Below are 15,874 nucleotides of genomic sequence, written 5' to 3'. Positions count from 1 at the left end.
GAGTTCACACTGCAGCGCTTGGACGGGCATCAGAGACTCGGTGAAGGTCAGAGCTAGATGAGTTCTCAAGGATGCACCCTCTGGATGTAGGAGGGGAAACTGAGCTGCAGAATGAGGAAGTAACTTGGTCAAGGTTGCCGAGGACCTCAGTCACAGCCAGGACCCGTGACTCCTAGTCCACCTGCCTCAGCCTAGTTTCCCGCCACACTGCGGGTCCCCTCCTTGGTCCTCCCCCCTCTTGATGGCACTGGCTGTCCTGACATGTCTTCCTTCCCCTGAAGGCAAGTTTGCACTGGATTCCCTGGAGCCCCAGCTCCCCGGGGGCAGGCGGGGCAGAACCCTGTATATATGTACATACTCAGTGCCTCAGTCCAGCCTCGTCTATGTCGCTTCCACCGCACAGGCCCAGGAAGGGGAAAGGCCCTGCCAAAGCGGGCCTAACCCCGCTCCATAGTGCCCCACCGCTCCCTGCCCGCCCGGCCTCCTGGCCCCTGTGTGTCCCCGCCCCCAGAGACGCGGGGCCAGCGGGAGGGAAGCAGGAGCTGGGTTTGCCTTATTTCGCTCATCGGATTCAACTTCTCTTTTGCATCATTTTCCTCTGGTCCCTGCCGGAGTCTGGGGCTGGGAAGAGGACAGATTTATGCAGCTATTTTCATACATCCCCTGTTCAGAGTGGGGTAGACCGCTCTCCACCCTGACCCTCACCACCCCCTCTAACCCTGCGGCTGGGTGAGTGTCTCTGCATGTTTCCTTCACTGTGGTGGGAGATCATTTGACTGAACCCCCACCCCCGCCTTGGTCTCCAGGGGTCTGGAATGGTGGGGGCATTTGTTTAAAAAGACATTTTATTATAATAAAGTCTATTTTCACAAAACCCATGCTGGGCTCTACTTGGGGCAAAAGATACCTGGAGGGGTGGGTCGTGCTGAGCTTTGGACCTGACTTTAGAAACCAGAAGTTACATCTGAGGGCGACTGGGGCAAAACCAACCAACGTCAAGAAGACCAAGCAACTCTTGAGTTTCTTTTCTGAAGAAAATGGTTTGGCAGCTTCCCGAGTGCCTGGTGGCAGGGCCAGGTATGTGGAGTTGAGGCAGGGTTCCTGGTGGGAGATCAAGACCTGGCCAGGGGACGGGAAACCCAAGAGAAGGCACGGGTTTCAGGGCAGTGCACTGCACAAATCCTGCCATGTTGACTTTCCTGTGCTAAATTCATAGCAACAGGAGAGGTAAGAAAAACCAATGGGATAAGCGAGCAAACCATATAGTTCTGCTTGAGAGCAGAAGGGGGGCTCTTAGTAGACTAGAACAGCAGGAGTCCAGAGAGGACGGGAAACAGAAACCTCAAAGCAGGGTGTGTGTGGGAGTCCTGCACGTTGCTCCGTGCCCAGAGGCGGTGCAGACAGAGCAGCAGAAACCCCAGGCTCTGCTGACAGCTTGATTAGCCCAGATTCCAAGCAGGGAGCAACCAGGTTCGATGGACTGTTGCACATTCTCCCCCCCCAGGGGCCCAAGGGCAAAGGTGAGGGTGTCTGTATTTAGACAGAACAGTGGGAGGGGCAGTGTGGGTCAGAGGCCAGGTGGTGTTCTGGGTGGTTGGCAATCCCTGGCAGAAAGAAGAGTCACTGCCCAGGGGAGGGGCCACCGAAGTATGGCGCCTTGTGCCCCCTCCCTCTCCTGCCAAAGCCCTCCCGCTTACCAGCGGCCTCACCCACTCTGTCTGGGAGGGACTCTCAGCTACTAAGGCCAGGACACAAGCGCGACTCAACAAACAGATCGATTGGGACGATGTGAACAACATTGAGTCTTCTGACCTACGAACAAAGTACGTCTCTCCATTTCTCTGGGTCTTCAGTGTCTCTCAGTAAAGTTTTGTTTGTAGATTTCGCACATCTCTGTCCGACTTATCCCTAATTATTTCATATTTTTGATGCTATTATAAATGGCATTGTCATTTAAAATTTTAATTTCGGATTCTCTGTTGTTAGTATATAGAAACACAACTGATTTTCATATTCTGGCCTTGTCTGCTTGCAACCTCACCAAACTCACTTCTTAGTTCTAGGAGCTTTTTTGGTAGGTTCTTCAGAATTTTCTACACACGTGATCATACTGTATACAAGCAAAGACGGTTTTACTTTGTCCTTTCAAATTTTGATGCTTTTAATTTTCCCCCCACTACCCTGGATAGAAGCTCCAGGACAGTGCGAAATAGAATTTGCAGGAGCGGACACAACTTGCCATGTTCCCGGTCTTAGGGACAAACATTCAGTCTTTCACCACGAATGATGATGTTAGTGACATATTTTTTTCTTTTTTTGTAGATCCCCTTTATCAGGCTTGAGGAAGTTCTCTTCTACTCTGAGTCTGCAGAGAGTTTTGTTTTTGTTTTGTTTTTAATAATCAGTAATAGATGTTGGATTTTGTCGAATGATTTTTCTCCTTCTGATGAGAGATCATATGGTTTTTCTTTCTTAGTTATGGCAAATTTTGTTGATTTTTCAGTGTTAAACCAACCTTACTTTCCTGGGGTAAATTCTACTTGGTCATGGCGTGGGAGGTGGGTGGAGGGTGAAAGCCTACAGCCATCATGTGCCCCTCTTGTTGAGTTCGAGGAGCGTGGATAAGGCGCAGATAAGGGCACTGGGGTGGGGGGAATATGATGGGAGACTCACAGCCTAGAGTAGAGAAACTCCGGGGTTATAATTTGAGCTCATCCACTCTGTTTCCTCCCTGTCCTCACCCCGAGGACCTTACTTATTAGGGAATCTCCATGTGCTTCTGCCAAAGCAAGGACTTCCCCTTAGGTCATAATAGTCTAGTCCTCAGGGCGGAGGAAGGAGCTGTTGTTTCCACTCCCTAGCCTGGCCAGGGTCCAGCAGCATCATGTAATGTCCCCTTTCACAAAATTTGCTGGCCTCAAGGGGCTGTTCTCCTGCCTTGCTGTCACTACAGGGTCGGCACAGAGCTGGTGAGGGCTAGGACAGGCGGAGGAGGAAAGCTCCCCCAGGCCACCCTCTGCCGGAGCCGCCTGGCCCCGCCCCTCTCCCTTCCCAGCCTGTGCTCCCCTCACCAGCTCATGCCATTTTCTGCTCTGCAACAATTTCACTTTTGTGTCTCATTTCTGCAACATCTCCACGGTCAGGTGTGGCTGACGGATCCTGCAGTTCATGTTAATCCTGCTTTGACTGAGACAGGGGTGGATGCGTATTTCAGGAATTGGGTCTACTTGTAACGGAACTTAACCGTCCTAGATGCATCAAGACAACGAAGCAGTATCTTCCTAGTGCTGAAGAGAAAGGAATTTGAACTTGAATTCTGTACTGGGCCAAATGACCTCTCCTGAAGCCTCCCACGGGGGGGGGGGAAGGGGGGAACGCTCACCCCCAAATGCCTCCTGGGTCGATGCTATCGTTTCAATCTTTGGTAGTGTTTGACTTCATACTAAGAAACCAAAGCAAAAGTAATCCAAAACCATTGATTATGTGAAACAAATCAAAATTTGCTACTTTGGGAAGTTAAGGTGGAGGGAGAGATGATTAGTTCTTTTGTAAGTAAATTATTATTTTTTTCTTTGTGAAGCTATCAAACAGAGGAGCATTGGTTTTAAAGTAACCGCCAGCCCCCCTCCAAGCCCTTTCAGTTCCATTCCCCAAAGGTAACCACTGTTAAGAGGCTTCTGTGCCTGCTTCCGGGATTTCCGTGCGTACTTAAATGTGCCCGGGGTATGCACGTGTGTCTGTGTGTTTTGCAGGAACTGTGTCATGCAGTATACATCCTGGAACCAGCTCTTTTCTTTCCGCAACGTATCTTTCTATATTGCTCCATATAAAGCGCCCTCATTAGTTTTAAAGGCTGCATAAAACTCCATTATGTGCAAGTACTACAGTACGGCAATTTTTTTTGATGGACATTTGGCTTGTTTCTAGTCTTTTGGTTGTTGCAAATGAAGCTGAAATGAACACTCTTGGGCAGGTATCTACGCTTTCCTAAGAATGCATCTGGAGGATACGTGTCTTCTTGGAAGTAGAATTGCTGAGTCATTTCGGATTTTGACTGACATTGCCAAGTTGCCATCCCATGGCGTGGGGCCAATCTGCACTTACTTTTTCCCATGCTGACTGGTGCTGGCTTTATCAGCCTTTTTAAATTTTAACTAACCTGATTGGTAAAGATGCTGTTGAATTCTTTTACTCTGAGCTTAGTGCTTCATATTTGTAGAACTTTGTCTCCTGGACGCTTAACCCATTCGCACCACCAATAACCACAGGTATAAAGGGGGCTAATCGAATAACCATTAAACATTTGTATAATCATATGATTTGATTTGTCTTTACCTTTACAATACTACCTGAAACACATTTGGGAACTATTATTTGAGACTAACAAAAACTTGAATATTCACTTAAATTGAAAAAAAAATCTTGTTCATCAGAGAGTACAACCTTTCTAGAATGGTAGGTTAAAAATGTCCAATGTTTTTCAGATCTATGAATCTGCATTCTAAGAGCTAAAAGGAGACTACTAAAATTGTCATCCCAAGGAAAGAGAATACTACAAGATATTACAAGTTCTGTGGAGAAACTTAATGACAAAATTTATATACCTATTTCAAAAAGAAGGTATTTAGGAACAAACCTAACAAGAAGGTGAAACAATAACATTTCAATGAAGAATGTAAAAGTAGAATTAAATAAAATGACATACTGTATTACTCAAGAACATAAACTCTCAGAGTAATTTGGGAATTGCTCGCTGCTGCGAGAGAGCGAGCGCAGGTGGAGGAGGGGCAGAGGGAGAAGGAGAGAGAATCTCAAGCTGGCTCTGTGCTGAGCAGAGAGCCCTACATGGGGCTGGATCTCACAACCCCGAGATCATGACCTGAGCCGGAACCAAGAGTCTGATGCTTAATCGACTGAGCCACCCAAGCACCCCAGGATGACAATATCTTAATGATGCTGGTTGTCACCAGATTTACGTATAAATTAAATACAATATCAGTAAAAATCTCCATAGGATTTCTCATGGAACTAGACATTCAAAAATTCATAAGAAAGAGTAAATATGTTAGAATGTTGACGATTCTTTTCTAAAAAGGAGAATGAGGAAAGAGAATTTATCTTAATGGAAATCAAAACATATTAAAAAGTTATGGTAATTGCAATGATAAGGCATTGGCACAGGAATTGATAGACCAGTAGATCAGTAGAATAGACTATCTGGGGGAAAAACACATTATCGTAAGTGAGAAAAGTTAATATCTCATTTCAGTGGAGAAACAACAGATTATTCAACTAAATGCATTGGGAAAATTGGATCCCCATTTGGAAATGAGTGAAAGTAGCTCACTATTGCACTGTACCCTTACACTAGTCACACCCAGAAATTCCAGATGCTTTAGTGATCTGCATGTGAAAAACCCAAATATTAAGATATTAGAAAAATACACAGGAGCATATGTTTATGATCTTGAAAAAGAAGATCATTCTAAATAAGTCTGAAAAGGAAAATCCATAAAGGAAAAGACTGATAAATTTGACACTTCAAAATGAAGATCCTATATTGGGGTGACTCAGTCGGTTAAGTGTCTGACTCTTGATTTTGGCTCAGGTCATGATCTCGGAGTTGTGAGATCGAGCCCTGTGTCGGGTTCCTCATTGGGCATGGAGCCTGCTTAAGACTCTCTCTCTCCCTCTGCCCCTTCCTCTCTCTCCCTAAAAAAATAAAATAAAAATTAAAAAAGTTAAGACCCTATAAAAAACATAAATGAGAAACAACGGACTGGAAACATATTAACAATATGCATAACAGATTAGTATTATTCAGAATATATGGTAACTTCTACAAATCAATAAAAAGAATGACAATCCGATAGAAAGATGGACACCACCAAACACAGGAAATGTACAGAAGAGCTAGTACAAATAAAAAGGGGCTGGCTATTAATTAAAGAAATAAAAATTGAGCCAATAGTGTGATTCCAATCTTTGCCCTTGAGAATGTTGATACGTCTGGAGGACATGTTGGTGATATCTATTTATCAAAAATTCTAAATGCACAAAATCTGTGGCGCACTTCTCAGTCTTTACCCTGGAGAGCTGGGTGCGTGTGTGTACGAGCGTACAGACGCCTCTTGCTGCCTTGTCTTTAATAGTGAACACATGGGAAAATGTCAGCTTCCTTCAAGAGAGGACTGGTTGCATAAGGGAGGTATAGCTCAACTAAAAGTTAAAAACAAAGCGAGTCTGTTTCTAGGTAGCACAAGGCAGGTGTAGTTGATGAGAAAAGCACATGGCCGCACAAAACTGCTCAATGGGATATCATTCACGGAAAAATAAAGGCGGGAGAATGTTTCCCACGGATCCATCCATATGAATGAATGGAAAGGAAAAGGTCTGGAAGGACAGACACGAGGGTGACAGCGGTGTGCCTGTGCGAGGAGCGGAGGAACGAGACTGGAGTGGGGCGTGGCGCCGTCCCGTTACCCACAGGGAGCGATCGCAGGATTTGCCATATTTTAAGTGTATTCAAAATATATCCAAGCATTACCTGTGACATTCAAAACTAACTCTTAAAAATTTAAAGAGCAAGGAAAGAACGTTTCTGGGCCAGGTGCCATTGCCGCCCCTGAGGCGTCATTCCCCCCGCCGCCTCCCCAAGCTCCCAAAGCCTCCTTCCCTCCAGCCACAGACGCACAGGAAATCTGGCGGCAATCCCAACTGAACTGTTTCCTAAACAGCATGAAGAAAGAAGCTGTTTTGCAAGCAGTAGCGGAGGGCCCGTTATCCCACAGGCAGTTGGACTTCACCCTAGGGGTGGGGATGTTGGGGAAGGTAAGCGGGGAGAAGGGAGGGCAGCATGCTGCGTGGTGGTGGTGGGGGGTGCTCATTCCCTCAAAGGACTATAGTCTGGGGACGTAGCAGTGGCAGCAGTGCCCTCTAGAGGCCAGCCCCGGGATGGCGCCCAGGGGTAACTGATGGGACAAGACTTGCCTGGAATATCTCCTCGGGCAGACGTGTTCTCCTTCTGGTTACTCTGCGTGCTGAGAAGGCCTCTGAGCCTCAGATACACCGGGCCGCACAGACAAGGCCTACCTGAGGGATCCGCAGAGGTGCAGACCGGGCAGCCTTGCAGTAAGTAATCCCGGCTGTGTCATTATCAATTGGTTGGAAACTTCATAAAGTCACGGAGCCTCTCAAGCCTCCGTACGTGAATGCAAGCCCACAGCCCCAGCCCTGAGCCAAAGGCAGGTGGTTTGGGGATTGTTGAGAATTCTTGAGAATTCTCCCACAGGGGTAGAGAGTGAAGGGCATTTTAACAGCATTCTCTGAAAAGGCTTCAGCTTTTCAAACATTCGTTGCTTCATTGCCGCCTGTGAGAAAGCAGGACAGGCCTGTCACCCCCTGCCCCTGAATCCCTGCTGTGACTCCTGCCCAGCTTTTAGCCTCTGCGCCTGCCACCCCAGGGCTCCCTCCCCTCTGCTGAGTGAGTTTTCTAAAAATGTACCTCTGTGCCCTTCACAGCCCGTATGGCTCCCTGGAGGCTTCAGGACAAGAATTCAACAGTCAGCAAGAGTGTTATCTGCCTCATCCTTGCCCCCAAGTTCGAACTGTCTAAATGAAGCCCACTCGTGTCAAGGCCTTCGCTATGTCGTTCTCTGGGCCCAGAATGCTCTTCCTCCCTGTGTCTACTTGGTCAAATTCTTCTTCTTCTTTTAAAAGATTTTATTTATTTATTTGACACAGAGAGAGAGAGAGAGGGAGAGAAACAAGCAGGGGGTGTGGAGGCAGAGGGAGAGAGAGGCGCAGACTTCCCGCTGAGCAGGGAGCCTGATGCGGGGCTTGATCCCGGGACTCTGGGAACATGACCTGCCCCAAAGGCAGACGCTTAACCGACTGAGCCACCCAGGTGCCCCTGCCTGGTCAACATTCTTCAAGACAGTCTCAAGCACCAACTCCTCGAGAAAGCCTTCCTACGTACCAGGTGGTCCAAGTGCTGCTCTTTGACGCTCCCACAGAACCCTACACAAGGCTCTTCTGTTCCACTCCTTTGCTTCTCTGTGTTCTCCTGCGCGCTCCCTGAGGACAAGGCCTGCACTTCGCTCGGCAGGGTATGCCCGGTGGCCAGCACGGTGGAGGCGGCACACACAAGGGCTCAGGAAAGACTTGTTGCATAAGTGCCCGAAAGAAAGATCACAATTAAGTATGCAGAGGCCTTCGGGTGAAGAGCGCTGGTGTGGGAAGCAGGGGACCGAGCAGCCAGATGATTCTGGACTGTCCACACTGTCACCTTTGGCACAGGCACTTCCTTCCCTGGGCTCTGTCTTTCTCATCTGCGCTGCAAGGGGCCGGTATTAAATGTCCCTTTCCTCCTGAGCCTCGACAACCCCCTGAAAGAGTAAACGGACACTCGCGGTCGGAGTTGTTAAGGACAATGGGGAACGGGTGCTCCCATGCATGGCTAATGGAAGCTGAGGTGCGAGCTTCACGAGGCCATTTGGCGATTTCGTAAGTGCGCCCCTGTGTTTTACTGCGGCATTACTTACAATAGCCAAACTATGGAAGCAAGCACAGTGTCCCTCAATAAATGAGCGGACAAAGAAGATATACAATGGATGGATAAGGATAAATATATACACAGCGGAACACTAGGCGGCCCCCAAATAAAATCCTGCCGTTTGCAATGATACTGATGGACCCAGAAGGTATAATCCCAGTGATTAAGTCGGAGGAAAACAAATGATTTTACTCATATGTGGACTTGAAGAAACAAAACAAACGAACAAAGAAAAAGAGATGAACAAAAACCCAAACTCTTAAATACAGAGAACAAACTGATAGCTACCCGAGGGGAGGTGGGTGGGAGGATGGGGTGAATAGATGAAGGGGATTAAAAGTGCCCATACAGTGAATAATGTATAGACTTGCCGAATCACCATATTATACCTCTGAAACTTCTGTAACACTGTAAGTTAATTATACTGAAGTTAACATTTAAAATAAAATAAATTAAGCTGTTAGAAAAACAGTAGTTGCTATATGGATTACAAAAGATACAGTTCTCCAAATATTTTATAAATACTTACCATATGTTTAATTGAACTATTAAAAGAGAAACATTAAACTTGGGTTGTTGACAATTCTCTTAAAGCCTTAACAATACCGATACCTAAGTACGCAGCAATTTTACTTCCAGGCCTAAGGAAATAATTGAAGATGTGACAAGAGATTTAACCTCATAGATGTTGACCCCAGTACTGCTTATAACACTGAGAATAGGAAACAACCAAGTATCTAACAAGAGGGGATTAGTGAATAAATCCTAGTACTTAATGCAAAATGTTATCCAGCTATATAAATGAACTAAGTCTATATTTATTGATGTAATGTAGACATCCAGGCTAAATTGTTAAGTACTAAAATGAGGTGTAAAGCAATATCTGAAGTATGTTTTTATCACCGTTTACAATACATATTATATCTACATATAGGGTGTCAGTTGATTAAACGGGGTTATTTATGGGGCGCCTGGGTAGCGCAGTCGTTAGGCGGCTGCCTTCGGCTCAGGGCGTGATCCTGGCGTTCCAGGATCGAGTCCCACATCGGGCTTTTCCGCTGGGAGCCTGCTTCTTCCTCTCCCACTCCCCCTGCTTGTGTTCCCTCTCTCACTGGCTGTCTCTGTCAAAATAAATAAATAAAATCTTTAAAAAAAAAAAAACGGGGTTATTTATGAGTAGTGGGGTTATGAGAAATTATTTTCTTCCTGCTTCTTATTTGTATGAAAAATGACAAGTCTGGAAAGAAAAAAATTTACCTATGACCTCACTTGATTATAAGTAATTTTGGTTTATTTTTATTTTTTCTTAAGTTCTCTAATTTTTCATGAATAGAAATATATTACTTGTAGGATCAAAAAAGTGTTTTCTTTTTTTCCCTTTTTAAAAAATTTTTCATTTATTTATTTGAGAGAGAGAGAGCACAGGTGGGGGACTGGGTCAGAGGCAGAGGAGAAGCAGACTCCCCGCTGAGCAGGGAGCCCAATGGGGGTTGGATCCCAGGACCCCGAGCTCATGACCTGAGCTGAAGACAGCCGCTTAACTGACTGAGCCACCCAGGCGCCCTTAAAAAAGTATTTTCAATGGTATAAAATTCTAAAACCTGATTCGCAAGGAGCCACTTGTCCAAGTTCACACCGAGCAAGTCACGGAGAGAGCAAGGCTAGAAGAAGGGCCTCCTCTCTCCTGGGCTCCCCTGGGCTCCCCTGGTGACAGGACCTGCGGGCACACCCGGAAGGTGTTCTGGATGTGTTGCTGGCCCTTGTTCTTCAGCCAAGATGTGGTCCGGGCATAAAAGACAAGAGTGAGGGCGGGCAGGTGGTTGGAGCGGGAGACGTGGCTAGACCAAGCATCATGGGAGCCTGACAAGGGCCCAGGGAGGTGGACAAGCACAGTCATGAGTCATCGGGTACCTGTCCTGCCTGAGAGTGGCAGCTACTTCACCAGCCTTCTTTAGGGGAGACACCTCCCCCTCTTCTATGTCAGACCGATCCTAAAAGTTAACCCCAGTCTTCTTAACTGCACTGATCTTGTCCCAGAGAGGCCCTGGGCTGTGTCACCTAACTGACCATTAACCACATCCAGCTCTGCTCTGTCCTGGTTCCTGAAATCCAGGAGCAGATGGCAGGAGTGCTGAAGACAGCCTGCTACCCCAAGCCCAGAAGAAAGGGGAGGAGGAGAGGGAGAGAGGAAGTTACCTTGGTCCTGAGCCTGTAGCCCCCAGGCTTTCCTATGAAACCCAACGGTCTCCTGCCAGATTTCCTGTCCCTTTAGCCTTTGCCAAGAATGGGGGAGGGGGACTGCCAGGGACCAGCATTCTGGTGGGGGTGGGGGACAGGCCCCCCACCAAGGCTGATTGATCATTACTCCAGGTGTCCCTTACACATTCCCTCTTCCTCTGGGGTCACTCCATGTCCCACAGTTCCTTAGGCTGTTTGTTCCTGAATTTTGTCCCTTTCAAAGGACCCCCAGATACTTAGTTTAACCGGAATTTCGGAGGGGGTTAATTGTCTGCCCCTGGGGGCAGCGCTGGTTTAGGTGCGCAATGGGAGCTAAGAAGCTCTGGGGTGGGAAGCCAAGTTCAAAGGCTGGGCACAGCTCTGGTCTCTCCTTTCCTGTCCCTCTCTTCCATACCATGGACCACCTTTTGGGCACCCCAACCCCAGGGGGCGAGGAGAGAGCATATAGTCTCCTGGGGCGGGGTTTCGTCTGCCACGCCCCCTCCCTCAGCCCATAGGACATAAAGGCCTAGATTCAGGTGAGCCTTGTGGCCAATACCAGGTGAACTTCGGAGGTGAGGTCCTGGGGGCTGAGAGACCGAAGCTAGCAAAAGAGGGGCGCTGTGGACCCCTTCCCTGAGGAGGTAGGTAGGACCCGTTGAGGTTGGACTGGCGTCTGAAGGTGGGAGTGAGGGGTCAGGGGGAGAGGGCCGGTGGGGCTCTCTTCTCCCAAGGGCACTGGGCACTCTGGACTTACTGGGCTTGGGGCCTTGTTGCAGAGATGAAGCTGCTGCCGGCCCTCGCAGGGCTCCTGGCCGTCCTGGCCGTGCCCCAGTGCTCTCAGGGTGCCGGTCCAGGTAATGATGCAGAAGAAGGGAAGAAGTGGTATGTTGGGGGGTGGTTCTGCGTCCCAAGGGCTCGGTGCAGGCCACCCTGGCTCTGGGGCGCATTTCTGATCTTGTGACCCATGTTCTGGGCAGCTGTCCTGGAAGAGGTGGAGACCGCAGTGGTACTGACCTGCATGAAGGAAGCCAAGCGACTAGTGGACACGGCCTACAAGGAGCGGCGGGAGAGGTGGGGTGCCCGGCACTTCCCTGCCCCAGGTCTTTCAGAGAAGGAACTTGACATGGGGACTTCGTGGGTGGGGATGGAGCCCCTGTCTGTCTGTCAGTCTTTGCGTCTTTGGGTTTCAGAACATCTTCAAAACCATCTCTCCCCATGGCCTGGCCTCTGTCTGGACACCCGGGTCCATACTCTGTTTATAAAGAGAGACCTTCTTCCCATCTGTGGGTCTGTCTGCACTGTCCGGTGTGCTGGCCTGGGGCTAGGGCTCGGCTGAGTGTCTCCATCCCCGCTGTCTCTGGCCTCACTCCTCCCTTCTCCAAGCAGCATTAAGCAGCGGCTTCACAGTGGCTTGGCCAGCCCCATGGAACTCCTGTCCTACTTCAAGCAGCCGGTGGCAGCCACCAGGACAGCTGTGAGGGCTGCTGACTACCTGCACGTGGCCCTAAGCCTGCTGGAGGGGAAGCTGCGGCCTCTGTGGCCGGGGCCCTTCAACGTTACTGGTACTGTCGCCCCTACAACCCCAGTCTCCTGCTCCACTAGTGACCTCGGTCATCTCCCAGTGACCCCCCGCCACTGCTCTTCCGGGGAGTCTCGGGAGCCCCGGAGTCTGCTCTCGGTGTCCTCAGACTGGGCCCCCAACCAAGGCTGCCCAGCTTAGGCTAGGAAATGGGGAGGGGGGGACTCGGCAACCACGCCCGGCTTTCCCCGGCCCCAGACGTGCTGACACCGGCCCAGCTGAATCTGCTGTCCACGTCGAGCGGCTGCGCCTACCAGGACGTGAGGGTGACGTGCCCGGAGAACGACAAGTACCGCACCATCACCGGCCATTGCAACAACAGGTGCGGCCGGCTGCGGGCGGCCCTTCGGCGGGCGGGCGGCTCCCCGCGGGGACACCTCGCGTCAGCGCCGTGTCCTCCCCCTGCAGGCGCAGCCCCACGCTGGGGGCCTCCAACCGCGCCTTTGCGCGCTGGCTGCCCGCCGAGTACGAGGACGGCTTCTCGCTGCCCTACGGCTGGACGCCCGGGGTCAAGCGCGGCGGCTTCCCGGTGCCCCTGGTGAGCGCCGGCCGGCGGGGGGTGGGGGGCTGGGCGGGAGGCGAGGCCCGGCCCGGAGGCGCTCGGGTCCCCAGGCGGCCCCTGACGCACCGTGTCCCGCAGGCGCGCGCCGTCTCCAACGCCATCGTGCGCTTCCCCACGGACCAGCTGACCCCGGACCAGGAGCGCTCGCTCCTGTTCATGCAGTGGGGCCAGCTGATCGACCACGACCTCGACCTGAGCCCGGAGCCGGCCGCCCGGGTCTCCTTCGTCACTAGTGTCAACTGCGAGACCAGCTGCCTGCAGCAGCCGCCCTGCTTCCCGCTTCAGGTGCTCCCTTCCTCCCGCCCCGCCGCTGCCTGCCGGGTGGGGAGAGGGGGAAGCCTTCCTGGAAGAGGCCAGCTCTCGCTGTGTTCAGAGTTCCCTCCCCCGCAACTAGTAAGGCTGGCCCTGCCTACCCACTTGCCTCCGCCTCCCTCCAAACCCCGCGTGTAGATGCCGGGGTGCTTAGTCCTTTCCTCCGCACAGAGCGCCACCTGCCCTCCCCACCCCCGCCTCTGGCGCACATCGCACAGAACCTAGGCCATCGGTTGCAGCAGGGCTGGAGGGGACTGTTTGGTTGGGGCACACACCCAGTAGGGAGAGGAGGAGAGAAAGGAAGGAGAATGGCAGAGAGGGAGAGAGAGGAAAGAAAGGCAGGGGCTAGAGTGAAAGACAGGAAAGGGATAGGGAAGGGGGGGATCAGGAAAGGAAAAGCAAGAGGAGGCTAACTGAGAGTTAGAGACCACATCCAGAGAACACCGGGGGAGGGAAGGGCAGACACCCTGGAGAAAAGGAAAGAAAGGAAGTTTAGGTGAGGACTGGCTGGCCCTCCTCCAGGGTGTCGCACATGCCCCCTTCCAGAGTTCTGGTCACCACCCCCAAAGCTCGAAGCTCAGCGGCACTCTGCCTGTGCAACCTCAGGCCAGAAATCCTGAAGAGCCCTCGTTTCGGTGTCTGGGTCTCCCCCTCGGGTCCTGGGTTCCAGGCTGCTTTGGAGGTGGGATCAAGGCCTTGGGGTGGGGGGTGGACAGGAGGAGAGCCAACCGGCCCTATGTGTCACAGATCCCGCCCGATGACCCCCGCATCAAGAACCAGCGTGACTGCATCCCCTTCTTCCGCTCCTCGCCAGCCTGCACAGACAGCAACTTCACCATCCGCAATCAGATCAACGCGCTCACCTCCTTCGTGGACGCCAGCATGGTGTACGGCAGCGAGGACCCTCTGGCCGCCAAGCTTCGAAACACGACCAATGGGCTGGGGCTGATGGCCGTCAACACCCGCTTTAGTGACAACGGCCGGGCCCTGCTGCCCTTCGACACCCTGCACGATGACCCCTGCCTCCTCACCAACCGCACAGCAAACATCCCCTGCTTCCTGGCAGGTCGGCCCCGAGTGGGAATCTAGGGTGGTGTTGGTGGGGGGGGGGCGCCCGGCGCTGGGGCCACAGGGGGCCTGTTGGTGAGCACCCCGTGGGTTTGTGTTTAGAGAGACTCTGTCCTCACCAACTTAACGTTAATCCAGTTGCCTCGGTGACAAGCTGGATGGAGCCAGAAAGGCAAACAAACCAAACAAACCCAAAACCAAAAGCCAAAAACCAAACCCAAAAACAAACAAATAACCCCAAACCCAAACTAACCAAAACCAAAAAGCCAAACGTAGGAAGGAGACTCGGGGGTGGCTGCGGAACCACTGTCCCTCTGTCCATCCCTTTCGCCATCTCTCCTTCTCCCTCTGGACTCAGGCAGAGAGTTGAGTCCCCAGGGACAGGGAACTAAGGGGACAGAGAGCAGTGTGGCACCCTCACTCTCTAGACCTGCGTCATCTGCTGTGCTAGCCACCAGCCACACGTGGCAATTTCCATTTAAATTTAAATCAGATTAATTGAAATTAAATGGAAAATTCAGTTCCTCTGCTGCACTAGCCACATTTCAAGTGTTCAGTAACCTCACAGGCTAGTGGTTCCCATATAGGGCAGCACAGATGTCCAACATTTTCATCAATTCGGAAAGTTCTATGGGGCGGCACTGCTTCGGAATCCCCCCCCCCCCCGCCATCTTGATTCCCTGTCGTAAGAGAGGGTGCGATTTTAGATTGAAACACCTGGCAGCCCTGGGGATATGGTTGGGGCAGTAATGGTGCCCATGCCTAGAAATTTCCAATGTTTCCTTTTTCTTTTTTTAAAAAATATTTTATTTAATTTTTAAAAAAGATTTATTTATTTATTTGAGAGAGAGAGCGCAGGGGGAGGGGTAGAGGGAGAGGGAGAAGCACTCAGCTGAGCGTGGAGCCTGAGGTCATGACCTGAGCCGAAATCAAGAGTTGGACACTCAACTGACGGACACCCAGGCGCCCCAAGATTTTATTTTTAAGTAATCTCTGCACCCAACCTGGGGCCCAAACTTACAACCCCCAAATCAAGAGTCATATGTCCCACCAACTGAGCGGTCAGGCAGCCCTCCAATATTTTTTTAATGTCAATCCAAGAGTGGTCCTGAGGCCCCTGCATTCACATCTGGCCTCCCAGCCTCTCCTCCCGATGGCTCCTGGTGGTCTCTCCCCTGGCTGGGCCTTGGGGACGAGAACCGAGGTCAGCTCCGGTCCACACCGGAGCCCACACTTTTCTGGGCTGGTGAGGGAAGAGCAGCGCTCCTCAGCCAGTTACGGCCGCCCCCGTCCTGGCATCGTGTCCTGGGCCTGGATCATCGTGACCTCATGGGATAGTAAACCTGCTCTCAGAGAATCTTTCCCACCAGCTTCTGGAGCTGATAAAGACTGGACCCAGTGTCCTGGTAAAAGGGCCTGGCCCTAACTCCTGGGCCCTTCCAGAGAAGAGGTGGGGAGGACGAGAGGATTAGAGATCTCACTTGGTTTTTGGTTTTTGTTTTTCGGTTTTTTTTTTTTTTTGAACAATCTCAGATGCGGACTATACACATCTTGTGCCCTAGGCCCCCCCCCCCCCCGC

At 50.9% G+C, this 15,874-nt stretch overlaps 1 protein-coding gene across 1 annotated transcript in view; it reads left to right on the top strand.

Moving 5' to 3' along the window:
- The first annotated feature begins 11,290 nt into the window (after positions 1–11,290).
- Positions 11,291–15,874, top strand: part of MPO (myeloperoxidase) — a 10,034-nt gene continuing 5,450 nt past the window's right edge. The window contains exons 1-8 of the mRNA XM_040640894.1: positions 11,291–11,415; positions 11,551–11,628; positions 11,752–11,845; positions 12,161–12,336; positions 12,552–12,675; positions 12,762–12,891; positions 12,994–13,200; positions 13,975–14,293. Of these exons, the coding sequence (XP_040496828.1) occupies positions 11,553–11,628; positions 11,752–11,845; positions 12,161–12,336; positions 12,552–12,675; positions 12,762–12,891; positions 12,994–13,200; positions 13,975–14,293 (1,126 nt within the window). The 5' untranslated portion in view covers positions 11,291–11,415; positions 11,551–11,552. The remainder of the gene's footprint in view (positions 11,416–11,550; positions 11,629–11,751; positions 11,846–12,160; positions 12,337–12,551; positions 12,676–12,761; positions 12,892–12,993; positions 13,201–13,974; positions 14,294–15,874) is intronic.

The sequence above is a fragment of the Ursus maritimus genome, unplaced genomic scaffold (genome assembly GCF_017311325.1).
Source record: "Ursus maritimus isolate PB19 unplaced genomic scaffold, ASM1731132v1 scaffold_24, whole genome shotgun sequence".
Lineage (NCBI taxonomy): Eukaryota > Metazoa > Chordata > Mammalia > Carnivora > Ursidae > Ursus > Ursus maritimus.
The sequence above is the reverse complement of the archived record's forward strand: the minus strand, read 5'-3'. Positions and strand labels throughout refer to the sequence as shown.